Below are 25929 nucleotides of genomic sequence, written 5' to 3' on the forward strand. Positions count from 1 at the left end.
GTGGGCCACGCTTCACACTCTGTGTTCCATATTCCTTGGTAAGTTGATTCAAATTCAGGAATTTTTACCCTGGACCGTGTTTCTGTACTTTGCTTACCAGGCAACTAGAACTAAAAAGGATAACTGAAGTGATTTAACTTTGGTTGCTTTTTTTTTTTTTAATGTAGACTACTCTTAAAAGATCACTGATATAGAGTTCTTGCTTCCAGAAACTGCAAATTCATCCTTTCACTCCCTCAGTAAGTATGCAATGAACACCTGCTATTTGTCAGGTATCATGCTAGGCACGCTCTGATGACGATGACAGACGTAAACAGCACGCTCGTCAGCCTGCAATCTGGCAGATAAGAGACTATGCTGTGAGGCGGTGAGAGGACGGTCAGAACATTGGAACACATGGATCGTGTCTGTGGGAAGGAGACGGCTACTGAAGAACACAGAGACCCATTACACAAGGGCTGAGTATATCTGGCAACGCACGCTGCGAAACCACATCTCAAAAACCGAGACATGCACAAAATAACCTAGATTTAATTTTTTAAAGTGAAAAGAAAAGCAACCTAAGAAAATTTAGATGATGAAGGAACTCCAGGTCACTCTTTTGGTTGAAATCCTCCACTCCTCTGGTCAAAGGGCTCCCCTGGTGGCTCGGACGGTAAAGAATCTGCCTCCCATGCGGGAGACCTGGGTTGGATCCCTGGGTTGGGAAAATTCCCTGGAGAAGAGAACGGCTACCCACTCCAGTGTTCTTGCCTGGAAAACTCCATGGACAGAGCAGCCTGGCAGCCTACAGTCCCCAGGGTCGCAGGGAGTCGAACACGACCGAGCCACGGACACGTTCACTTTTTTTCCGGTCAATACTGTTTGGACACAGTCTCCTGGCTAGTCTGCCAGCCACTTCTCTCTTCCCCTTTCCAACCCACCATCCACACTGCTCCCTAGCTGGCTTCCAAACAAAAATATTTTCTTATCCCTCCTAAAGGATTTTAGTGGCCTGAGACCCCAACTCCTCCAGCCTCACTTCCCATCATGCCCCATGCCAACTTATCCTCTAAACAAAGGAACAGTCTCACCCACACCTTGCTCTTTCATGACAAAGCAAACTGCTTTGCTTCAGAAGGTTTTGTAACCAACTGGCACACCCTTGCTTATCCATCAAGAACCCATTTAAACGGCATCCATCTTCAAAGACACTTCTCCCAGCTCCTACAAGTAGAAGTCACTGCTCACACACCAATCCACCTACACTCATTTTGCAATTATCTGTTTCTGTATCTCCCTGCCTCCACCTCACTAGGTTATAAGTCCTTCCAAGGGAGGGACTACACAGCAGTCATTTTTTGTATCCCCAAAGTCTAACACAGACCACAAAACTGCTATAGCTCAATTTCATGCCAGAATCAAATATGGGGTAAAAGTGATGCCACTAGACATCTGAGCACCAAACTACAACTTCTGGAACTAGAGTCAGCACCAAATTCTAAGCATCTATTCAATATAGTAGAGACCAGGAGAATGAGGTCATGAAGACGAGACTCAGGCTGACAGGAGACAAAAGGAAGGAGGTTTGTCTCCGCGCAATGGAGGCACTGAGGGAAGAGTCGCAAATGCCCTCCCTTCTCCCCTAGACCCCCACCTCCTCGCTTCTGCCTACCAAGGTCAAGTCTGGACCCATGTAAAGAGGAGGCTGGGAAATGCCAGACACTCCTGGAGATGAAGGAAGGTGAAAGCAGAAGGGGGCAGCAGAGGATGAGGTGCTTAGATGACATCACCAACTCAGGTTCGATGGCATCACCAACCCAAAGGACAGGAACCTGAGCAAACTCCAGGAGACAGTGGAGGACAGAGGAGCCTACAACGTGGGGTTGCAAAGCATTGGACATGACTGAGTGACGGAACAGCAACAGCAACCTGGAGATACAGGACTGGGACTGCGTTTCCTGCCCTAGCAAGGTCCTTTCTGTGGTGATCAAGACTGCAAAGGAGCCTGCGGAGGAGAAAACTCTGTTCTCTGGACTCCACTCTTTAACTTCATCATCAGATACAGAGACACAGTGACATGAGAAATGAGAAGTCATGTAAAAAACCACATTCCTTTTTTAACAGGATTAATGTTTAAGTAATAGGTAACCTTGACTCTACAAAAGAGAAGAGCTAAATAGCAGATCCCTTTGCAGCTGAATTCTACATATGCCAAACCACCTCCATAAAAAGTCTGGAAAAGTAGAAGTAGGAAGAATGATGAAAATGAGGAAGGGAAGAGAGTGAGAGAAGGCATGAGAAAAATCAAGATGCACGCGGCCCGTCTGACTTGAGGGCTTTATATGTTTTGCATGTTTTAGTCTTACGTTACAGAGATTACTGTGTGTGTATGTGCTCAGTCATGTCCAGCTCTTTGTGACCCCACGGACTGCAGCCTGCCAGGCTGCTCTGTCCATGGGATTTCCCACGCAAGAATACTGGAGTGGGTTGCCATTTCGTTCTCCAGGGGCTCTTCCTGACCCAGGGATCAAACCCACATCTCCTATATTGGCAGGCAGATTCTTGACTGCTGAGCCACCTGGGAAGCCCATGGAGATTACTAGTGGAGGGTTAATGCAGGAAGCATCAATGTTGCCTGCCTCTTAGCCGAGTACTACAGGAGAAAGAATTCTGCAAGCATTGTTATGTCTTACAAGGCCACTAACAATTATCAAGCAATACAATATTACAACAAACACCATATTATAAGAAATGCTAAAATGCTATACCAGCAACTGTAATGATGTCCTAGGCTTTGAATGATGATTCAATTTTAAATCCTTAAAAACAATGTGGAAGGAGTCTGCAAGCACCAACATTCTCAGAAGAAAATCCCTTAAAGGATTCAAATACATGTGGATAAGCCAAAGTCCACCAAGACTTAAAATAATGTTCAAAGGATTCAGGGTGAATATGATACAGTTTAAACAGTTCTGAAAATTTGAATTTTAACTTCTAACAATACACTCACCTCCAGCAGAGCTGTATTTCTCACCCTGCCTCCACTTCCAAAGAAATATTTAAGTCTTATTTGTTTCAATTGGATTCATCTATGCAACATCCACTCCTTTCTGGATGGAAAAATGTGCCCAAAAAATGCTAGTTATTTTTATAGTTGCCATCCATATGAAATATATAGCCTCTAAGAGAAAGGATTTTTTTTTTTAAGAATAGCAAAATGTTCTGCTATGCAAATATAAGCAAATCTTTGTCTATGCAAATGCAGGGCACAGACTTGGATAAGGCAAAGAACTCTGACACCCAGCTCTCAGGCAATGGGAAGTTCCAAGAGTTCTCGAGGTTGACAGAAAGCACAGCTCCTTCTCAGCTAGCCTGAGGGCTCTCACACTGCAATGATTCCGTCCTGGTCACTGTTACCCAGCGATATGTTTTCACTCATTGCTAAACAAAGGCACTCAGTAAAACCAAGGTGTTGGTACCAGTTAACTGCTTTTAGACTGCAAGTAGAGGATCTATGTGCTGGCAACATAAATAAATATAAGGATCAAAACTCCTGCCTTCAACCCTCTCTCAACTCACTATAATCTGGTTTGGCTCAGAAATTCTTTTCAATGAGTCTAAATCATCCCCAAATTGCAAGCTCCCAATTGCTTGCAGGTGTTCAAGAAATACCACTGAGTATGTAATGCAGACCAGTCACTGTGGACAGAAAGACAGAAAGATGAGAGACACAGACCCTCCTTCTAAAAACCTAAAACTCATGAGGAAATTGGACACGTAGGTCAATTAATCTACACAGTGCAGTAAGCGCTACAAGAGACATATCTTCAAATACTGTAGGAAACTAGCGGTTGCAATGACTCCACTGGTCAGGAAAAGACAGGTAAATAATGAAGAAAGAAAGAAAATGGCAATCCCAATTTCATGAATACTTAGAAATACTCAGGCACTGTGTTCTCTGCTTTAAATGCATTATCTTGTTCCATCCCCATAGCCACGCTATGACCTGATGTTCTGTTCCATTCCGTTCAGTTACTCAGTCGTGTCCGACTCTTTGCAACCCCTTGGACTGTAGTCTGCCAGGCTTCTCTGTCCATGGGATTCTCCAGGCAAGAATACTGGAGTGGGTTACCATTTCCTTCTCCATGACCTGATGTTATTAAGCCCATTTTACAGACAAGGAAACTAAGGCATACGGATGATGAGAAAGAAGGGCTAGGACTCTCACCCAAATGTATCTAACTTTGAGAATATGGGGCCTTTGAACTAAGCGGTGAAAGACAGGTGGAAAGGGGAGCGGAGAAGAGGAAAAATATTTGGACAATATAAGCAAAGGCAGAGAAGACAGGAAATATTCACACTTTCAGACTCACACAACAATTAAATGTTTACTTATTAATTCAGTCATGAATACATACTTTAAGTGCATCCTATCTAATAAATAATTCAACAATTATAATACTGTTTTTTCCACCCTCATATCTCCCAAATCATTTTTACCCAAACTTCCTACACTGTGTTTTTTTCATTACAAGAATGAAACACCTGGAAAGTTTATGCACCACTAACACTCTGTTATAGGGGACAATCGTACAACAGTGAGAAGATTACGTCATAGAGAAAATACCTTTTAAAAAGTCCTTAAACTATTCATACTTTGAAAATCAATATTATTACTAAGAGAGTACTTAGAGAGAAAGACGTAAGAATTTGAATATCTGCTGTACAGGTCTTTTCTAAAAGTTGTGTTGTTATTGTTTAGTGGAGAGATGCTGCTGCTGCTGCATCACTTCAGTCGTGTCCGACTCTGTGTGACCCCATAGACGAGAGCCCACCAGGCTCCCCCGTCCCTGGGATTCTCCAGGCAAGAACACTGGAGTGGGTTGCCATTTCCTTCTCCAATGTGTGAAAGTGGAAAGTGAAAAGTGAAAGTGAAGTCGCTCAGTCGTGTCCGACCCTTAGCGACCCCACGGACTGCAGCCTACCAGGCTCCTCCATCCATGGGATTTTCTAGGCAATAGTACTGGAGTGGCTTGCCATTGCCTTCTCCGAGTGGAGAGATGGGAACCTGACATTTGAGTTCATGTGACAAATTAAACCTGGAAACACTTTCAAGATTATTGAGAAAGTATGATGGTCCATTTTGACAAAATTATGAGTCTCCTAAAGGGATGTATCTTCATATCCGTAAGTACACTAACAATTCTGTGTATGTTCAGTTGCTCAGTTGTGTCTGACTTTCTGTGACCCCATGGACTGTAGCCTGCCAGGCTCCTCTGTCCATGGGACTAAGAATACTGGAGTGGATTGCCAAATTTCTTCCTCCAGAGGATCTTCCTGACCCAGAAATCAAACATGTGTCTTCTGCATTGGAATGAGGATTTTTTACCACGGAGCCATCTGGGAAGCCCAGCAATTCTACCCTCCAGAATCTTTTATCAAAATAGCTGGAATTGTGATTACCTATCACTACCACTAGGTGGGATCTCAACTAAGAATCACAAAGACCATCAGTTACAATCTGGTGCTAAAGGGGAGGACAAGTTCTTCTCTCACTGGGGTTTGGAGGATCAAGTGCTATTTTCCTTGCCAAAAACTTACGTTGGGAGATGAAACCAAATACAAGAGGAAAGTAAGCAAGTCTTGCATCCCTGTTACAATAAATGATTTCAAGATGCTTAACAGCAAAGAGTCTTTGAACCTGGCTTCATGAGAAACTTCAAGGCAAGTTCAAGGGCTTCCCTGATAGCTCGGTTGGTAAAGAAGCCACCTGCAATGCAGGAGACCCCAGTTTGATTCCTGGGTTGGGAAGATCCACTGGAGAAGGGATAGACTACCCACTCCAGTATTCGTGGGCTTCCCTTGTGGCTCAGCTGATAAATTTGCCTGCAGTGCAGGAGACCTGGGTTCGATTCCAGAGTTGGGAAGATCCCCTGCAGAAGGGAAAGGCTACCCACTCCATTAGTCTTGTCTAGAGAATTCCATGGACTGAACAGTCGATGGGGTCACAAAGAGTCAGATACGACGGAGCAACTTTCACTTTCTTTTTCTTCTTTCAAGGCAAATTCAGTGAACGTAAAAGAAGTCACTACAAAAAACAGGTAACATAATGCAAAGTGTGTTTATTCTAGAGAAGGGTAGCCATCTCAAACAGGAGATCACTGTGTAAAAGCAAAAGGCTCAAGTTTCACCAAGAACTTAAAAATAAAGGAATCCTTCGAAAAGCAGGTCCTCCCCTGAAAAAGAAAGCTCCAGAAGAGAAGCCAGTTTTGACATTTTGGAGTATGAGTATCAAATCAGAGCGCTGGATGGATGAGGGTAGCCAGAAACTTCTCGGCAGCCTCTGCAGGTGTGTAACCCATTTAACGGTGTGTGAGGACAAAGCCGCACACGGCAAGCACCACGAATGGAGGCTATTCAGCGAAGGAGTGTGCTCCCTTCCCGTCATGAACCTTCTCTCACTGGGTTCTATTCTTCACTACCCAGGATATTTCAAAATCTTTTCAAAATCTCAGAAAACAGACATACCACAGTGCAGGGCAATAACCCAAGACTAAAGAGGAAATACTAAAGTTAATTTAAAACCATTTGCTTCTGTTTATATGATTAATCTTTTGAATGTAAAAATGTTAATCTTCTTTACTGATAATCTTTTAAAACAGCACAACTTGTTCTGCAACTCAAAGGAAGCTCATGCAAAATTCAATAGCTCTGCCTGGTTTAGACTGGAGCTGGCAGGATATTCAAATCCTGAGAGGTCAGCTCAACCTACACGGTACAGAATATTAGCTCAGCTTCTGAATATGCCACTGCCAACTGCTTCTGATTTCTGTTTTACTTCATTTCCTTTGCCTTCAGAGCCCACACCTAACAAGCACAGCCAATCTTATTAACACTGAAAATTTCCCTGTCTCTCCCTGGTCCTCGCTCACTTCTATCCCTTTCAGATCCAGGCTTCTACTAACAGGCTGGAAATCTGGGGACCAGAGCTGGATCTCCTTGAACTATAAGTCCCATCCAGGCACAGCCTTTCCCCATCCACAAACCACGCTTCGTCAGGACTCCGCCTAGCCATGGCCACTCACTCGTCACTTTGTTTGACATACCTTTTGGAGGGATCCTTCTGAAGACACAGTGAAAGTAACTTTCTAAAGGACTTGCCATACTTTTTCATCATCTCCTTATCCTCTACTCCCGTTTCCAAAGTGGGTGGATCATTTTGCAAAGTCAACATCAACACCTACAGCAGAAACAAATGGGAAGATATGATCTCAGGACAGGCATTGCTTGCTACAAATGAGTTTTTTCATCAAAGTCTCAAAGACCCTCCTCCAGTAGGTACACATTAAGTGCTTCCCCATGATTTTCATTTTCTAGAAAATGTGTATTCAAAGTATTGTGTTCCCTTTGCAAATCTGTTCACGTGCCCTTTAACCTTTTTTGTTATTCCATTGACAGAATTTACCAAATCTGCTCTATGTGTTAACGTGATCTCCCAAACGGGCCAGGACAGAGCTCCTGGGAACTGGTTCTCACACAGCCTGCAGTAGCACGGAGCCTCACAGCTCCAGCACTAGCTTAGTGCAGACAGGGGCTCTGTCTGGGAAAGGGGGCGGTGGAGGGGCAAGAGAGAGGCCCAGAGCAGCAGGGAATGTTCATGTTTACAGGTCATTCCTAAGTAAGGAACTGCCCATGCTCAAGGCTTCTGTAACACATTACCAGCCTTAGAAATAAATCCACAACATCCCAGGAGGTAACACACGATTTCCTTCTTTTTCTTAATGAAAAAACATACAGAAATGCTTAACGGCTTGGCAAAACTGAGACACTGAAAGATAGCCAGGATACAACTGAGTTGCTAAAACCCATAACCAGGACAAAAAGCCATGCTGCTTCTGGAAAGGGACAAAACTAAATGAAAATACAGTTTACACATGGGAAAGGTAAAAAAATTCCACTCTTTCCCACTAAAGTCAAAACTATTTGCTTAAAAAAGAAGAGAGTAAACTTTATAGCAAACTATTGATCTATAAAATGAAAAAAAAAACTCATTAATGCATAAATCAGCCTTAATTTATGCAAATGCTATAAAGCCAAGACTCTTTTCAAGTGCTTTCAGATGTGGAAAAAGATGAAGGATTAAAGTGACAGTTTATTATTTGTAGAGGATAATAGGAATCCAAAGAAAAGTGGGAAATCTGTCAGATCTGAAGAAGTACTACAGGATTTTAGGCTGGGATTAGCAATGTGATCGATTCAAATGGAAAACACTAAAAAGTAGGGGGGGGTGGAAAGACCTAAGAAAAAATAATAGAGAAAAACCAGATAGAAGAAAAGTCCTCAGGGTTATTTCAGTGCTTTTTCCCTGAAAGGTCCTTCCATTGTTACACCTTAATTTTAAATTTTCAGCTAACAAAATCAGGTGTGTACATGCAATCCCTGAATCTTATCTACATTAAAAACATGTATATTAAATATAGAGAAAACAATGTAATGAACTATGCTACAATTTTAAAGGGGTTATCTGTGGTTGATGAGATTATGGATGATTGTTTATTTATTTATACTTCAACATTATCTACAAGAATGTTATTAACTTTTTAATCAGTAAGATTATTTAACTTTTTTAATCCTGTTTTGTGTTTTTTTAATCCTCCTAAGCTTTTCCAATAAAATCCTAGAAAAAAGTTGAAACAAACATACACCATATTCTCTGTAAAATACCTTCATAATTTCCACTCAAGCTATTTCAGCCTCCAAACAAAATCCAGTTGGATAAAACAGTCCTGATACCACCGCCTCAAAACTAACAGAAATGATGATGTGGACCAGTTAAAAGAAAAACCAAAAAATCTAAAAATAGTAACCAAATGTATGTTCCGTTCCGTTCAGTCGCTCAGTTGTGTCCGACTCTTTGCGACCCCGTGGACTGTAGCCTACCAGGCTTCTCTGTCCATGGGATTCTCCAGGCAAGAATACTGGAGTGGGTTACCATTTCCTTCTCCAGGGGATCTTCCCGACCCAGGGATCGAACCCGGGTCTCCTGCATTGGAGGCAGACGCTTTAACCTCTGAGCCACCAGGGAAGCCTAAAAACACTGGGCTCCCTTACTTCAGATGAATTACAGGACACTTTGAGGACAAGAATGAAATGTTATAGATCATGGAAAAGAAATAAAAAAGGCCTGAAAATCTGGAAATCCATCTGCAAAGATGATATCACTATAATCTATTTTTAGATTTTTCTTGGGGAGTCAGGGGTATTCTACCATAAAGAGAGTAACGGGCAGCATTTGTCACACTATCAACCTCCATCAGCCAATCTGACCACATTCCTCTGTGCTATGAATGTAAAGCAGGCTTCAAGGCTGGGGACCAGGCTGCTTTTGTTCCATCCTGTCCACCGAGAACATCAGACAACATTTAACTCAGCTGCATCCCTCCATTAATTCTCCTTGGGCCTCAGAAAAAAATGACTATGTTAAAGAGAATTAGCGAATGGATTCTGTTAAATCATCCTTCAAACCCAACATATTATTTCTGAGAGTAATTAATTACTTTCATAGGAGGATACTTGTGATAAGGCGCTGCTCCTGTGGCTAGTTCGATGGCAGTTATTCCAAAACTCCACATGTCAGCCTTGAAGTCATAGCCTCTTACCTAAGAAAGGAAGCAGGAAAAAAACACAATTATATGGCAGGCATATTACACATGATGGGGGCGGGGGGCTCCATATTATGTAAGAAGTCCACAGCTCTGTGTGCTCAACTTTAATTTTCCTTTGCTGAGGCTCAGCAATCGGGAATTAAACCTTACATGATGCATTCTAGTAAAACGACTGATTTGAATGAAATGTTAGTGTATTAATGATATGTATAACTATGCTGTGTCAATCAAAACATTATTATTATTTTTTTTACCTGTTCCATGACTTCAGGAGCCATCCAACACGGGGTGCCAACGAATGTTTTTCTTACTTTATTCCGGGTAACATCACCCCCTGTTGCTAAGAAAGCACTTACCCCAAAATCTGAAAGGGAAAAAAATATCACCCTTATTTTATATAAGACATTATGGCCTACAAATTTTGAGTTTATGAACATCTCTATTCCTGGCAGGTCTCACAATGGTGATGGAGTTGTCTCAGCCATACACCAGAGCACTCCTGCCACTTGCCGCCCCCTACACTTCAGAGTATGCCCTCATCACTGAAGGTCAGCAAGCCCAGTCCAAGAGCTCAGCATATCAAGTTATATTTTCTACCAAAAAGGCATCACAAGTCTTCAGTTCAGTTCAGTCGCTCAGTCGTGTCCGACTCTTTGCGACCCCATGAATCACAGCATGCCAGGCCTCCCTGTCTATCACCAACTCCTGGAGATCACTCAAACTCATGTCCATCGAGTCGGTGATGCCATCCAGCCATCTCATTCTCTGTCGTCCCCTTCTCCTCCTGCCCCCAATCCCTCCCGGCATCAGAGTCTTTTCCAGTGAGTCAACTCTTCGCATGATGTGGCCAAAGTATTAACCAAACATAAAAGTTTGCGGTAAAAATATAAACACCTTCCCAAAGCCCTAAATAAACTATAAAGGATCTTAGCTTTTAGAAAAAGGATCTCAGCTTTTAGCTATGATTCATTTTAGAAAATCATTTATAACACTGAAGACAGTAAAACTAGCATGTGTTTCTTTTTATGTTTTTCTTTTATTATGATTATTTTCTAGCCTCTTTATTTGTACATCATCAATGTTCGGGGAATAGATTTTTTGAAATAAAGGATGAATAATATCCAGCTTCCACATTCCCATGCCCTGTTTGAACAGTGCTCTGTAACATTCCAGACAAAAACATAATGGCAAATCCACAAACCCAGATACATAAAGCCAACATGCCCAGGTGTGTCTACATGTAGCAATCAACACAAACAAAAAGCCCAGTCAGTGAAGATTGTTTTTTTCCCAGTGTGTGCTTTCTGGATAATTTTTACAGGTATAGATAGAAAGGTCTGTAGAATGAAATAATACTCTTCTTGATATCCATCATATACTGGAAGTTCTTCTCGTGAGGCGATAAATTAATTAAGCATATTGTATATGTGTCTGCATTTATACAAAAATCGTTTTATACGTTAAAAGTAGAGAGGGAACGTTGTATTGTTGTACTTAGTCGCTCAGTTGTGTCCAACTCTTTGTGACCCCATTGACTGTAGCCTGCCTGGCTCCTCTGCCCATGGGATTTCCCAGGCAAGAATACTGGAGTGAGTGCCATTTCCTTCTCCAGGGGATCTTCCAGATCCAAGGATCAAACCTGGGTCTCCCACATTGCAGGCAGATTCTTTCCTGTCTGAGCTGCCAGGGAAGCCTGTATTATTCCTACACATAATGTATTTTCAAAGCGGAGAGAACTTAAGTGATTTGCTGCTAGTAAGCTTTTTCTAGGTCATGATGCTAACATGGACTTGATCTTAAAATCAGCAGTACCCACGTCTCTTGCCTCTCCTGAACTGGCAGGTGGATTCTTTACCACTGCAGCATCTGAGAAGCTCATAGAGACGGAACACCCAATGATGATTAATCCATGAAATTTGTGCTTAGATTTTTCAGTTCAGTTGCTCAGTCGTGTCCAACTCTCCGCTTAGATTTTTACTAATGGCTAAAATTAGTTAATAAGTTAAAGGATCAAATATCGAGAGCTAGAACAGATCTATCAGTAAGAGCCAATTCAAGGACAGGTAAAGAGTAGTAAGGGTACCCACTCAATGGACTCGAATTTGAGCAAAGTCCAGGAAAAAGTGAAGGACAGGGAAGCCTGGTGTGCTACAGTTCATGGGGGTCACAGAGTCGGACAAGACTTAGTGACTGAACAACAACAAATATTAATAAAAACGGGGATCAATACTTCAAAACACTGTGCAGATTACACAGTGTGAGCCCCTTCAAACTGCTCTCACATAACTCTCCATAGATGGGCCCTCTAGGAACTGCCAGGATGACGGCAATTACCAAAGAACAGCATCAAGAACAAACCAAGGTCAAATATTGGCATTTGCGTACATGATTGAGTTACTCAATAACACTGGAACCAATTCTCTGAGTTGAAATCTGTTGAATGTTTCATTTTATTTACATTTAAATGTACTCCACTTCCAACAGGACTAGAACTTCAAGTAAAAGGACAAAAGTTGAGAAAGGGAGTCTATTCCAACTGCTACTTTCATGTTAATAGTGAGCAAACGTATATTCTGAAAATGTCATATACTTTAATTTGCACACATGTGCCAAACTCTATTTTAACCCTTATATTACAGTCAGAAAAAAAATCAAACTTTGTGAAAAGAAACCTCTAAAACCATTGAACCAATCTCTTGCAAGTAGCAGGAGATAACATTCATTCTCTTACAGAAGAGCTAGATGGAGTTATTCATTTGTAAGCATCTACCATATTGGCTAGAGGAAGAGACAATATGAGATAAGGCCTTTAAAATAAAAATTTCAACTTCACCTGTATTTCTGAAAAGAAGTTTAAAAGCGAATCCAACATTCCATTTTTATTAAACTAATTTTGAAATATGATAATATTAAATAAATACATACCATCTGTAAATAATTAAGAATATGGGTAGAAGTTAGTTGCTTTAAGGAAAGATAAACTCTTTTCCATGGAGCTGAAGCAACTCTACACCCAAACAAACATATATCTTCCTAAAAGATATAATCTAGATAAAAATCCATTGTTAACATTAATTTTTAATTCCTTAAAAACACCATCTGATTAGACCTTTTTAAAGCTCCAAAAGTAGCTGAGAGAGATGCATAGTTGTAATTCATTACTGACAACACCTCTTCAATGTATTTTTCTGATTCACGTATGTTCTCAAAGCCTCCTCTTAAGGCACTCACTCTTAAGTTATAAACAGATCATTAAATGTCTTAAAAGCTCAGAAGAATAATTCCACAAGCAGAAAACACCAATCCTAACACCAGATCACCCTATGACTACAGAATAAAGGTACAATTTGCTCCTAAGTATGGCCAATGTATATAGAAAAAGCTTTATATGTACTGAGAAAGAGAACTTTTGGACTGAAGTATCCAGTGTGCTTGTGCAAACAGGAAGGCAGGTATACTCTGTGCAGACAGCTCACAAGAGACAAGTGGAAGGAGGTGGTGGAGCACCCACAGTGAAGAGCGCCCTTGACTGCTGAGAGAGACCACTAGACGGCTCAAGGGAGTGGAGCCAGAGGCACGTGGGTCAGAAACCACGAACATTTCCCTGGCAACGTGGAATCAAAGGCCACACATAAAGTTCACCAGCCTCCAGGAATAACTGCATCTCAAACCAGAAAGAATGCCATCATCCTGGTCACGAAAGGCTCTCACGTCTTTTGAATCCATTCATTTCTCTCCTTCCCTACTGCTCTTGTTTTGGCTTAAGCCAAGATTCCTGTGGCTACCTTCTAACTCACCAGTGGCTGGCTTTCCCCAGATCGAGCCTCCAGCAACCAGGTCTATATCACAGACCTGAAGGTTCCTTAAAATCTTAAAGGCTCCCTGCTCTCCCAGGGTCGAGTTAGAATCCCTCAGCGCAACATGTTAACCTTTAACTCTGACTGTCCTTTCCTCGCCCACCTCATCTATCACTACTCCCAAATTACGACCTTGAGCCTGTGTGTGCTTGCTCAGTCACTTCAGTCATGTCCCACTCTCTGCGACCCTATGGACCATAGCCCACCAGGCTCCCCTGTCCATGGGATTCTCCAGGCAAGAATACTGCAGTGGGTTGCTGTACCCTCCTCCATAGGGTCTTCTCGAGCCAGAGATCAAACCCAAGTCTCAAGTCTACCTGCATTGGCAGGCGTGTTCTTTACCACTGGCGCCACCTGGGAAGTCCAGCCTTGAGCCCAGCCCTCCTAAACTACCTACTTTTAACTGCCTGAACCCACCAACATCCTTACCCTCAGCAGTGCAGCCTTTGCACTTGGATGATGCCTTTGCCTCTGCATCATCATCTCGACACAATGTTCCCTCCACTAAGGGCAGGACCATCAGCAGAGGACACTCTGCTGGTCCTCATTAATGACAGAACCATCTTTAGCATCCTAGCTCTTGGTGCCTCGGGGCTTTTCCACAGCTGCTCTGTTTTAGTGTGGTTAGTTTAATATGCATTCATCACCTTTGCCTAATTTGTGACATACAACTTCAGTGACTTTGGGAATTGTCGTGTTTTGATATGTGAACGCTGCTGAGCCCTGGGGAGGATCTGCAGAGTTTGGGGGTGCTGCTACCTGATCTAGAAAGTGGCAGAGCTGTCAGGAAATAGCACAGCTCTAAGGGACAAGATACAGGATAGATAAGTGGTTAGACCAAACACTAAGCTATTCCCCAACTGTGTGACTCCAGCAAGGCACTTTATCTTTCTGGATCTCTGTTTTCAGGCTTCTTGGTAATGCTTGTTTTTACATTATTTTCACATTTATAACACTCCCCTATTTCTTTTTACCATGGATAAAAATACTGTAAAATAACTGTTAGGTAGATCAGTAAGCTACTGTTCTCTGCCTTTTAACTGGGCTGAGGGGAGAAGCATTAATGATTTTACAGTGGTAGGTATAAAATATAAGAAGGTGATGCTAGAACTTCTCTGGCTGTCCAGTGGTTAAGACCCCACACTTCCACTGCAGAGTGCGTGCAGGTTCAACCCCTGAACCCCGTTTGGGGAACTAGGATCCCACACGCCACTCAGGCAAAGGGGAAAAAAAAGGAAGGCTAAGCTTCCTGACCTTAAGAATATTATCACCAAGGAGGGGGAAGACATGAAACAGAACAACGTGTAGAAGCAAATGCTGTGTAAAAGCAGAGGAGCCAGGATAGTAACAGTCATGCAAGTCTCCATCTTAAAGTGGGCCTTGGACCTGGCCTTGGAGATGAGTTTGAGATCTGGACAGATGAGCCCAAAAGGAAATGGCATTCCAGACAAAGCAGCAATGAGCAAAGTGCAAGTGTTGAGCCAAGAAGAAAAACTGTCTGACAGCTGCAAGGCTCAAAAACCCAAACACCCACAGGAGCCTGGGCAGGAATAAAAGGAGGGGAGAGGGTCCTGAAAACCAACAGCATGATCTCAATGATGAAAGGCACTTAATACCTGTCTCGTGCAGGAGGGCATTAGGAAGTCCAGGGCCCTTCCCAGGAGCCCATTCTCAGTGTTTTCTAAATCAAGCCTCGACTATTCAGCTGGAGAACAAAGCTGTCACAGAGGGAAAGGGCCCTAGTGTTGCAGATGCCCCCATTTCCCGAGAAAAAGCAAAACATCACAATCTTGATATATTAACAAAATATCTTGTTTTTGCTGTTACTGACCACAAATTCAGTATATTAAAAAAAAAAAAAAAAGATGGAAAAGTAAAATAAAGCAATTCTGTCTGCCTGATTTAGCCTGCAAGACTTATCTGCCAGGGACTTCCTTGCTGGCTCAGTGGTAAAGAATCCACCTGCCAATGCAGGTGACACGGGTTCAATCCCTGCTTCAGCAAGATCCCAGATGACAAAGAGCAACTGAACCCGTGAGCCACAATTACTGAGCCTGTGCTCGAGAGCCCAAGAGTCGCAACTACTGAAGCAAGGGTGCCCTAGAGCTCGTGCTCAACAACACAAAACCACACAGTCAGAAGCCTGAGAGCGCATCTTAGCCCTTGCTCTCCACAACTATAGAAAAGCCCACGCAGCAACAAAGATCCAGCGCAGCCATAAATAAATAACATTTTAAAAAGAAAACCTAATCTGCTGATTGTGTTACGTTTAAAATTTTCCTAAAATACTTCAGTCTACACCATGCAATGCTCTATTTGTGGTGCTGCAACCCAGGTGGTCAACCAGCATTCTGAGCCCAGGGTCTGGCAGCACTTGACTCAGGATGCCAGAGGCAGCTGTTAGAATTATTTTTGTTATCCATATCTAAATATAGATGAGTAGGGGCCAGGTGAATGCCCAAAAGGGGCCATCGTTGGGGAAAATAGTCACCTGTTGACAGGCATGATGCATGTTAGAAACAGGTTTTCACTGGTGAAAGTCAAAGTAGTGAGCACACAGAGAGTGGCTAAAATATTTTAGATATACTCTCCATCTCACGTGACCAGAAAGCAAGCGTCCAGCCTGGCCCAAGTGTAAGCTAAACCCCTAACCAGTTTCCTGTCTAGTTAGATTCCAGATGCCAAGTACAAGTGTACAAGGACACTGCCTCTAGAATGCTGGCATGTCTGCTTCAGGTAAACTTTTCTTTCACCCAGGAAGCCAGAGAACAGGAATCTCCTTGCTTTTACAGAACAAACTGTGAGAACCTTTAGGGTTCTTGCTTGCTAATGAATGGCAAAATTTGGTCCGAAACTTCATTTCCTTAAAACCTGGGAGTGACATTATGGGTGAGAAGCCCACCCCTAACATTTATAATACCTACTAACATCTGCAAAAGGGAAACTGAGCTGGGCATTAAAAAAAAACAAAGGCTAATTCCATTCTCCACTTGGCTAGAGAGTAATGGAATCAACATTTTTCAACATTTGATAGCTCAGAGCTTCCTAAAATATATTCAAAATGGGTTGCAACAGATACTGATCCCTGAAGATCTCCAAGTGGCTGGCTGGGGGGTTTGAGGCAGCAAGAGTTACAGTAGCCAGCAGGGCCCTGGAACCCCTCTTTCCTTGAGATCTGGAAAAGCCAAGAGGCACTGAGCTTATCAAAGAGCCCAAACACACAGTCTAAGTTCTAGGTACGGGAAACTACTTGATCCAGTTACCACCCTAGACTACTGTTGCTTTCTCTCCAGTCAAGAAGAGAACTGGGGAAAAGTAATCCTGCAGGGATGTTCAGGAAAGGAGAAAGACTGGATACAGAGAATATCACAGGCATTGCCCAAGAATAAAATCAACAGGGTCTATATTTGAACAGAGTAAAAGGAAAGGATGAGACAAATTCTTAAGAAAATGTGATAATTTAATGAGTATTGGAACTGAAAAAAAGGAAAAAATAAAAAACATGAAATGACTTGCCAATGACCACTCAGCAAGTTACTGAAGGTCTGAACAAAATGCACAGTCCTTCACACAGGAGATTTAGCCACACAGCCCCAGGCTTCTTTGTGGGGAAATTCAGTACCAAAAATAAAATATAAAAAAGGAATAACGGGGTTTAATACTGAACAGCTTCTGAGCTCATCCCTGAGTAAAAATCTAGTTGCGTAAAAATTACCCAACATAGAAAAACTAGTTTGAGGCTTTCTGGTTAATCATGAATGTCATATCTATTATCATCAAAAACAATCCCATCAAAATTTGGTTTGATTCCCGGTTTTGTTTTTATTCTTCTCATGACAGACTCAAAACTTTACTCCTGAAATTGAACTGTACTTCTAAACACCCAGGAACATTTTCAGGGCTGCCAGCATCCAGTCTTCATGAGTCCCACAGGTTTCCTTAAAATGAAATACCGCCAACATTGATGAATAAAGAACATACAAAGAAGTACATTATGATTTAAACTATGCAAAATATAGTAATGAGTATAATATAGAACTAAGAAACATTTTCTTAATTGTTAGGAATTGTATGGACAGTTGTTTTGTTTTAAACAATGTATTTAGTTTTGTATTTTTTTTTAATTGGGTTGGCCAAAAGTTCCTTTGGTTTTAAAGTAAAAATAAGACATTTTTCATTGTCACCAAAAACTTCATTGAACAAAAACTCATCATTTTGTTCCACTATCTTCTGCCATTTTCCAGGCAACTTCATAGTTTCATCTTCCCACGACTTTTTATTATTTTGAGCAAGGAACTGTTCCAGGTATCTTTTGCAGTGTTCTAAGGAATCGAATTTTTTCTCCATTAAGAGAATTTTGTAAAGACCAAAACAAATGGAAATCTGAAGGTGCAATGTCTGGTGAATACGGTGGGTGAATCAGAACTTCCCAGCCAAGCTGTAACAGTTTTAGCCTAGTCATCAAAGAAACATGCAGTCTTGCATTATCCTGATGGAAGATTATGTATTGTCTGTTGACTAATGCTGGATGTTTTTCATCAAGTGTTGCTCTCAGTTGACCTGATTGGGAGTAGTACTTGCTGGAATTAATCTCGTTTGATTTTCCAGAAGGAGTTCACAATAGAGGACTCTCTTTCAGTCCCACCATATACGCAACATCACATTCGTTGGATGAAGACTGGCCTTTGGTGTGGTTGGTGGTGGTTCATTTTACTTACCCCATCATCTTCCGCTCCTCATTACTGTACAGTATCCACTTCTCATTGCTGTCATAATTGGTTTTAAAAATGGAACATTTTCTTCACATTTAAGTAGAGAATCACATGCGGAAATATGGTCAAGAAGGTTTTTTTCACTTAGCTTATGTGGAACCCAAACAAAAGGATGAACATAACCAAGCTGGTGCAAATGATTTTCAACACTTTATTTGGATATTTTGAGTATGTTGGCTATCTCCCATATGATATAATGTTGATTTTTTTTTTCCGAAAATTAACATCTTGATCACTATCAGCTTTAACTGGTCAACCCAACAGTGAAGCATCATCTAGCAAGAAATCTCCAACATAAAACTTTTGCAAACCACTTCTGACATATTTGATCAGTCACAGTACCTTAACCATCACTGCAAAATCTTGTTTTCATTTCAGCTGCATTTTTACCTCTCTTAAAATAATAAAGCATAATATGCTGAAAATGTTGCTATTTTTATTTCACCTTCAATGTTAAAATGGCTACACAAAAGTTCAATTTTGGTAAGTTTTTTTTTTTAATACACACTGATATAACAGCAGTCACAATACAAGCTAACAAAATTATTTCAAATGAAGTTAAAGACAAAGCACAACTAGAGCCATCTTATGGGAAAAAAACGAATGCTTTGGCCAACCCAATAGTAAAAGGTGTGTTAATGGTGCAGTTCCCCATCTATGTTCAGGAAGCACTGGGTAAGCACAATAATGTCCAACTGGAGTGGCTGTAGCTTTAATTCTACAGAGCCTTGATTTAAACACAATACCAGTCTTCTAGTGAGAGCTAACATGGGAAAACATGACATTAAATAGTGTGACTATTACACGATCTAAACAAGAATAGATAAATTATGTTAAAGGCATCATCCTGTCTTTGCTAGTAATTCCAAGGTGCCCTTTCCACCCTCTGATTTTCTTGGTGAGAGAGTAAAAACACAGATCAGAGTAAGTGAAGGCTTTATTTAGCAATTACAGAATCAGAGGCATGCCTCCTTCAACTGCAAATCCAATTGTCTTTCTGAAGCACCACTCTGATCACAGCCCTCTCTAACTAAACTCTCTCCCCACAAGGCATCTGAAGTAAAACAAGGCAAAATACACAGACATAATTCGTCCTGTATGTGGAAGCCAACAGTTTTCCACTATTGTTCCCTTCTGACTGCGACACTTACCCCATTATCACATCCCTGAGCACTGCACTTTTCACATTTTTAACTGCCCAAATTAGTGTTTCTCAATTTTATTTTTTTTAATGTATAATTAAACCCAGCCTTTTGTACCAGTTTTTCTGTTTCCTTTATTTCTGTTTGTAAATTAAATAGCAACAACTTTTCAGTCTCCTGGAGGTTTGCCATCTTCAGAGCGTCATCAGACCTCCAGGCACTAAAAGCCAAGTCTGTGGAAACAGCGGGGAAGGGGGAGGCGGTGCCAAGGGAAGCATCGCCTCGTGCCTGCTGGGAATCCCTGAAACCACGCAAGAGAAAGTGCGGGCCAGCATGGACTCAGAGGGGCAGAGAGGATGCCTCAAGTCCTCCAGGGGATGCTGCACCTCCGGGGGTAGCACTTGGCAAATCCAGGGCAAGAAGCACAGCCCAGGACCCAGGGGGCCAAGGCAGGATGTGGCAAGACCTACACGCACAGTTCAACATTCACTGGGCCGGATTCCTTCTTGAAATAATGCCACTTTGCTCAAAGGCAACGTTTTCTCTCTAACACTGGTGTTTCATCGGACCATGAACATCAGCATAACTAAGTTAGAGGCCAAAGAGCGACACGCTTGGTGAGGAATCCATGGCCCCTGTTCAGAGGCACACCATGGGGTCCTGATGATTCCAAAGAGTCCCCATCAAGGACCCCGAAACTACAGGGAAGAGTACAGGAACCAAGGGAGGGCACCGCGCGCAGGGAGGAGCCACATTTCTACCCTGAGCAGGTACTCTGCAATCAAACGGGCCTGTGGGTGATCCCATTTACACTCCCTGCTCATCCATGTTAACTTCTCTGAGCAACAACTGCACAAGCTATACAATGAGGGGCACAGAACACACGTAGAAGTTTCTTCAGAACAGGAGTCCTCGGCAGCATACATCGTTGGCTGCCTACCCAACATCCACACCCTGTTCTCTACCAGCAACCTGATCAATCGTACAAGGGCTAAGTTAATCATGGTCTAAGGGTCTGCCCTAGTCCTGGCCCATGCATGGGATCCAAGGGGAATATGGTATAGACCCTCGTGGGAAAATTTTCTGCCTGAATACAGAACCACCCTACAAAGGCTCCTTTCCTTGTCACATGAGGATGTGCAGAACAAAAAGCAGGGAAGAGCCCATGACCTCTGCGCTACCCATGGGCTTCTGCACCAACCCTGAAACTGTTACATAAATCGTCAAATGTCCATACTGCCCCATCCCCTGACAGTCAAGCACTCTGGTGTCTGTACCCAAAGGCTACTTAATTCTTACAATCCCGTCTTTCTCTAGTCCAGCCATGTTTATTCAAACTTCCTGGCTGCTAAGGGTTAACCATTGCATCAGAGGCCAAAATTGATGCAATCCCCAAATGGACTCAGTAAAAATCAGCAAGAAAACAATTTAGCACACAGTGCAATTTTGGAGTTTTAAACAGTTCCAGCATTAAGCATGGCTTTTAATGCCAGAGGCACAAATCAAAACAAATAAATGCACAGGCGTCTCAAGGGGAGAAAAACATACTGCAAGAAGTGCCTAATTCACTTTTTGCCAATAGTTTCTGTTTGGGGCTATGCTTACATAAATGTTCCAGAAATGGAACAATACACTTCTAAGAAGTGAGACAAATCTTCAACCTTCTCGCCTAGATTGTTGTTGCTATTCAAACTGGGGTCCAAACACAGCCGTGGAAGGAGAGGGTAGGATGAATTGAGAGAGCAGCATTGAAACATATACATAACCACATGTAAAACAGATAGCTAGGGGGAAGTTGCTGTATCACACAGGGAGCTCAACCAGGTGCTCTGTGAAGACCTAGAGGGGTGGGGTGAGAGGGAGGTTCAAGAGGGAGGGAACATACCTTCGTATACTTACGGCTGATTCACACTGTTGTGGAACACAACATTAAAAAGTAACTATCTTCCAATTAAAAAAAAAATTTCAAGCCGGCTAATAAATAGACACTATTTAAAAGTAAAAAAAAAAAAAAAGTGGCATCCACAGACCAGAAACATCATCACCACCTGGAAGCCACTGGAAGATGCAGAATCTTGGGCCCCACCCCTGGCCGAGTGGATCAGAATCTGCACTGGAGGAAGAGCCCTGGCTGATTCGATGCAGCATGATTCAGTCTGACCAGAAGCCCGCCAAGGAAAGCCAGCCCCAGGGCTTCCCTCCCTCATCTCTGAGGTGAAGAGAACCATAGCGGCAGAAAGAGAGTGGCATGGAGAAAGCTGAGCACACCATCATGTATTTTACGACAGGCAAGTCCAAGGCCAACACTAAAAACGACAATCATGTCCTACACAGAACTGTCTGACCCAGTGATTCTAATGTGTCATGCAAGACAAATTCACACGCGTGGCACAGCCTTGTGGGAATACTCAGGTTTGTACAAAATCTCTTTATAATAAGTTTACATAACTTATCATCACAATGATCATTAGCAATATGTCTGTAACAGCTGCTCACTGGAGGTGCCAAGGCCCAGAGGAGAAGGGCTGTGGGTAAGCGTGAGGCTCAGCACAGACTTCTGTAACACTATTCTCCCTCTACCACTCATGAAGCCTCTGATATGCAACTGTGTGCAGGTGACAGCATTTATATCATCGAGCTGATAACACTGGATCTGCTCATCTTTCAGGCAAGGCAATAATAAATATGTCAGCACCTTATCTGCTATTAGTAATCAATTATTCACACACTACCTGTCCTGCTCAGGAGGGACAGACCCCAAGAGAAACCTGAGAGAACCAAACAGTTTTCTGAAAAACTTGCTTTCCACCCAAACTCCTTTCCCAGAATCAGACTCCTGGTTTTCAAGTCTACCTATCCCTTCTTGTAAGCAAACGGTACTCAGTGGCCTAGGCTGGTTCTATAGGATGCAGCCTCCACCCACACATGGCATGGTGTCCGAGGCATTCATGATCAGAAGACATGCCCTGCCACATTTCTAGAGCCTGGGCGCTAGACAGCCACTTGCAGCTGCTTTGGGCAGGTTCATGTTTCCCATTAACGGGGAGAGGCAGTCCTGACTGTCTTTGAAATATCAGAGAATGACAATTTCCAATTTCACAGACTTTTCTGACAGCAAAATAAGAAATCAGAAGATATCATTTTACTCCCTAAAGCTAGAATCTCACCTTTCAAAAAAAACACCCACAAAGAAGCAAACTTTCCCATGATAGGTGTTTCATGTAGGTAGACTCTCAAAACTGCCATCAACAGGTTTCCCTCAAATGTGCTGTATTTCTACTTATAAAGGAAAAGTTCTCAGCACTTGTCTGTGCTTTGTGGATGGAATCAAAATGAATCCACAATGACACAGACAAATGATTTTAAAAATTCAACAGAGAATTCAGAGGCTACACAAGCTCCAACCCTCCCCAGTTCCTCAACCATTCTCGCAATCAAGACAACGCACACTTAGAAGAGACAAAACCCCAGGAGAAGATGAAGTGCTGGCTAAGGTCAATTCCCATTTGGCTCACAGTGGGGCTGCCCAACACAGCCAATCAGCCCCAGCAAGGAGGAGAATACCAGTGTAAGATGATGGCAAACCACTGATAATCTGCGCATCTGTGTCGGAGTCACTGCACCTTCCCCAAAGCAGGTAAACTTCTGGGGAGAAGTGGAGCCAGGGGCCACACTGGGGAGGCAACAGCAGAAGGAAGCAGCAGCAATCCCAGACCAGCTGCGCTGCAGGAGGCACGAGCCAGCCTTCTAAAGTCTAAAGACAGACATGACCAAGAGCCCACTAGTGATCGGCCTTCTATCAACTAGGATAATTACAGTGAGCAAAGGAAAACCACCAATAAACCCCAAGTCACAAAAATCATTCTTCCCTGGCTCCCCAATTGGGGAGGGAAGGATATTGTTGAAAGATGCTCTGGTGAAAGAAGGCACAGGACACGTGCTTGGCTTTCTCTCTGCTCCATGCCCAAGACCACCCTCTGATTTGAATGCTTTCAAACAGGACTGAGGGTGCCTTTAGTGAGTGAGGTTAATGAAGGGTCACTCAAACACTCTGATGCAAGACAGGTCCTCAGAGAACATCTTGTCAACCCTCCTTATTTTACAGCTGAAAAAATCGGCCCCAGGACAGCCGAACTGTCAAAAAGCATAGAGTTAAGAGGCAAACAGGGGAGGGGGTGGGAAGCCTAATGGCAAGGATAGTGACCCGAGGATAAAAAGTGAAGTCTGGGGAGGTCTGAGAGTGATGAGCTTTTACAACCTTCAGAATGACCTCAAAAGAGGCCACAATCACTCAGTAGTCCTCAGTCCCCTCATCTGTAAGACCAACTCAGCTGAGCTGACAGCAGAGTAGAGGAACAACCGAGGTAAGCGTATTATATAGGAATCATCATTCCTCAAGTCAAAGGCAAACTCTGAAGTCACTGGGGGCTCCTGGCTGGACATACCTGTAAAGACAGGCACAAGCAGCTTAGATCAAATATTAATGAGTCTAAATTTCCAATGCAATATTCATACACCTCCAGGCGGCCTTTTTCATACAAATCTCCACTCAACCAGCTCTACTATCAGAAGCTTCTAATAAACCAGAAAGACCCATCTGTACACTCTTAAAAGAGATGGTCCCTATGGGAGATGATTAAAATAGTGCAATTCCATTTGCCTGAAGTATTTAAAGCAACAATTCACATCATTTTCACAAAGTTTCAAGACAGATCAGTGGAGGATAATGCAATCTTCAAAGAATCTGCAGATTTTTAAATCTGTGATAAAGAAAACTTCACATTTAAAACTCTCCGACACTGAGGAGTGACTAAAATTTAATTAACATAACAATAAACTCTACTGCTCAGTATTCTTTAAATTTAAATTTACTACAGTCACACTTGTGCTTAGTCGCTCAGTCATGTCCAGTTTTTTGTGACTCTTTGGACTGTAGCCCGCCAGGTTCCTTTGTCCATGGAACTTTTTTCAGGCAAGAATCCTGGAGTGTGTTGCCATTTCCTCCATTAGGGGATTTTCCTGACTCAGAGATCGAACCCTCATCTCCTGTGTCTCCTGTAAGATTCTTTACCTTTTGGGCCATCAAGGAAGCCCATTCATTAACTGATTTAACCACAAACTACTGCACTTACTAAGTACCATTTCCATTCTCAACTCCAGGACTGCGGAACAAAACCCCTGCCTTCACACAGCCAACCCTTAAATTGAGGCAGGTGTGGGGAGGAAAGATTAAAAACATATAATACAATTATGAAGCACAACAGACAGCAGTGGTTCTCAGATTTTAGTGTGCAATAAAATCATTAGAGAGATTCTCAAAATGTGGACTGCTGGGTCCCACCCCCAAAGTTTTTGATTCAGCAGAAACTAGAGATGAAACAGCACAAGAATCTGCATTTTTTATCAAGCTCCTAAGGTGCTGCTGCTGATTTAGAAGCACACCTTGAAAACCACAGTGATGCGTACAATAAAGAAAAAAAAAAAAAAAGATCACGGGATGGCGAGTACTGAGAAGCAGCACTGCAATTCACCACAGGATGCCATCCATCATCGATGGGACATGTGAGGTCCTGAGAAGAGCATCCCAGGAAGAGGAACCGCCGACGCAAAGGCCCTGAGGCAGGAGCTCAATGGCAAGAAGGCCCGTCTGACTGCACGAGAGTGAGGCAGATGGAGAAGTAGGAAATGAGGTCAACAAGATAACGAGGAGCCAGCTTGGAGAATCCCAGGGACGGAGGAGCCTGCTGGGCTTCCATCTATGGGGTCGCACAGAGTCGGACACGACTGACGCGACTTAGCAGCAGCAGCTCTTGTAAGGGCCACCACTAGGATTTTGACTGAGAAGAAAAGGCTTTGCCAAGTTTATAGTAAAGCCATGACACAAGCTTGCTTACTCCAAACAGTATCACTCTGGATGCCATGCAGAGAAATGAGCACACAGGGGAATGGGCAGAAGAGAAGGATCTCTTCAGAGGCTACGGTAGTAATCCAGGCAAGAGCTGATGGGTGGTGGCTTGGACCAGGATGACTGCAGGGCAGGTGGTGAGTCGAGATTCACAACAGCATGTGCTGACAAGCTGAAGGTCACGGGGTATAAGAGAAGAAGGATCAGGAATTCTAGACTTCTACTATAGAGGAGGATGGGACTGCCATTAAAAGGAGCAGGGAAGCCTATGAGAAGGGCAGTATGTTGGGGGTCACAGAGTTCTTCTGTAATGCAGTTATACAAGTTTTAGAACTGAAAGGAAACCTGAGAGCCTCAGAGCCTCGTTTTATATGATACATGGCAAGCAAGGAGGCCACAGGGTAAGTTAGTGACCTGTGGGCTAGATAATCCTTGGCTACTGTGTTCTCAAGTGTACTCTAGGAAACCAAGTGTTAAACTATATTCCATATGGGCTTCCCTGGTGACTCAGTGGTACAGAATCCACCTACCAAAGCAGGAGACACAGGTTCAATCCCCGATCCAGGAAGATCCCACATACCTGAGAGCAACTAAGCCCATGCACCA

General features: G+C 42.8%; 1 protein-coding gene across 2 annotated transcripts in view; it reads right to left on the bottom strand.

The window, feature by feature from the left end:
* STK39 (serine/threonine kinase 39) overlaps positions 1 to 25929 on the bottom strand; it is a 329969-nt gene that overhangs the window by 201594 nt on the left and 102446 nt on the right. For both annotated transcript variants that reach the window (XM_055397331.2, XM_055397329.2), the window contains exons 6-8: positions 9902 to 10011; positions 9540 to 9641; positions 7089 to 7222 (exon numbers count right to left, since the gene is read on the bottom strand). In XM_055397331.2, coding sequence (XP_055253306.1) covers positions 7089 to 7222; positions 9540 to 9641; positions 9902 to 10011 — 346 coding nt within the window. The remainder of the gene's footprint in view (positions 1 to 7088; positions 7223 to 9539; positions 9642 to 9901; positions 10012 to 25929) is intronic.

Source organism: Moschus berezovskii, chromosome 2, assembly GCF_049115385.1.
Source record: "Moschus berezovskii isolate FMDL1 chromosome 2, NW_MosBer_1.0, whole genome shotgun sequence".
In the NCBI taxonomy this organism is placed as follows: Eukaryota; Metazoa; Chordata; class Mammalia; order Artiodactyla; family Moschidae; genus Moschus; species Moschus berezovskii.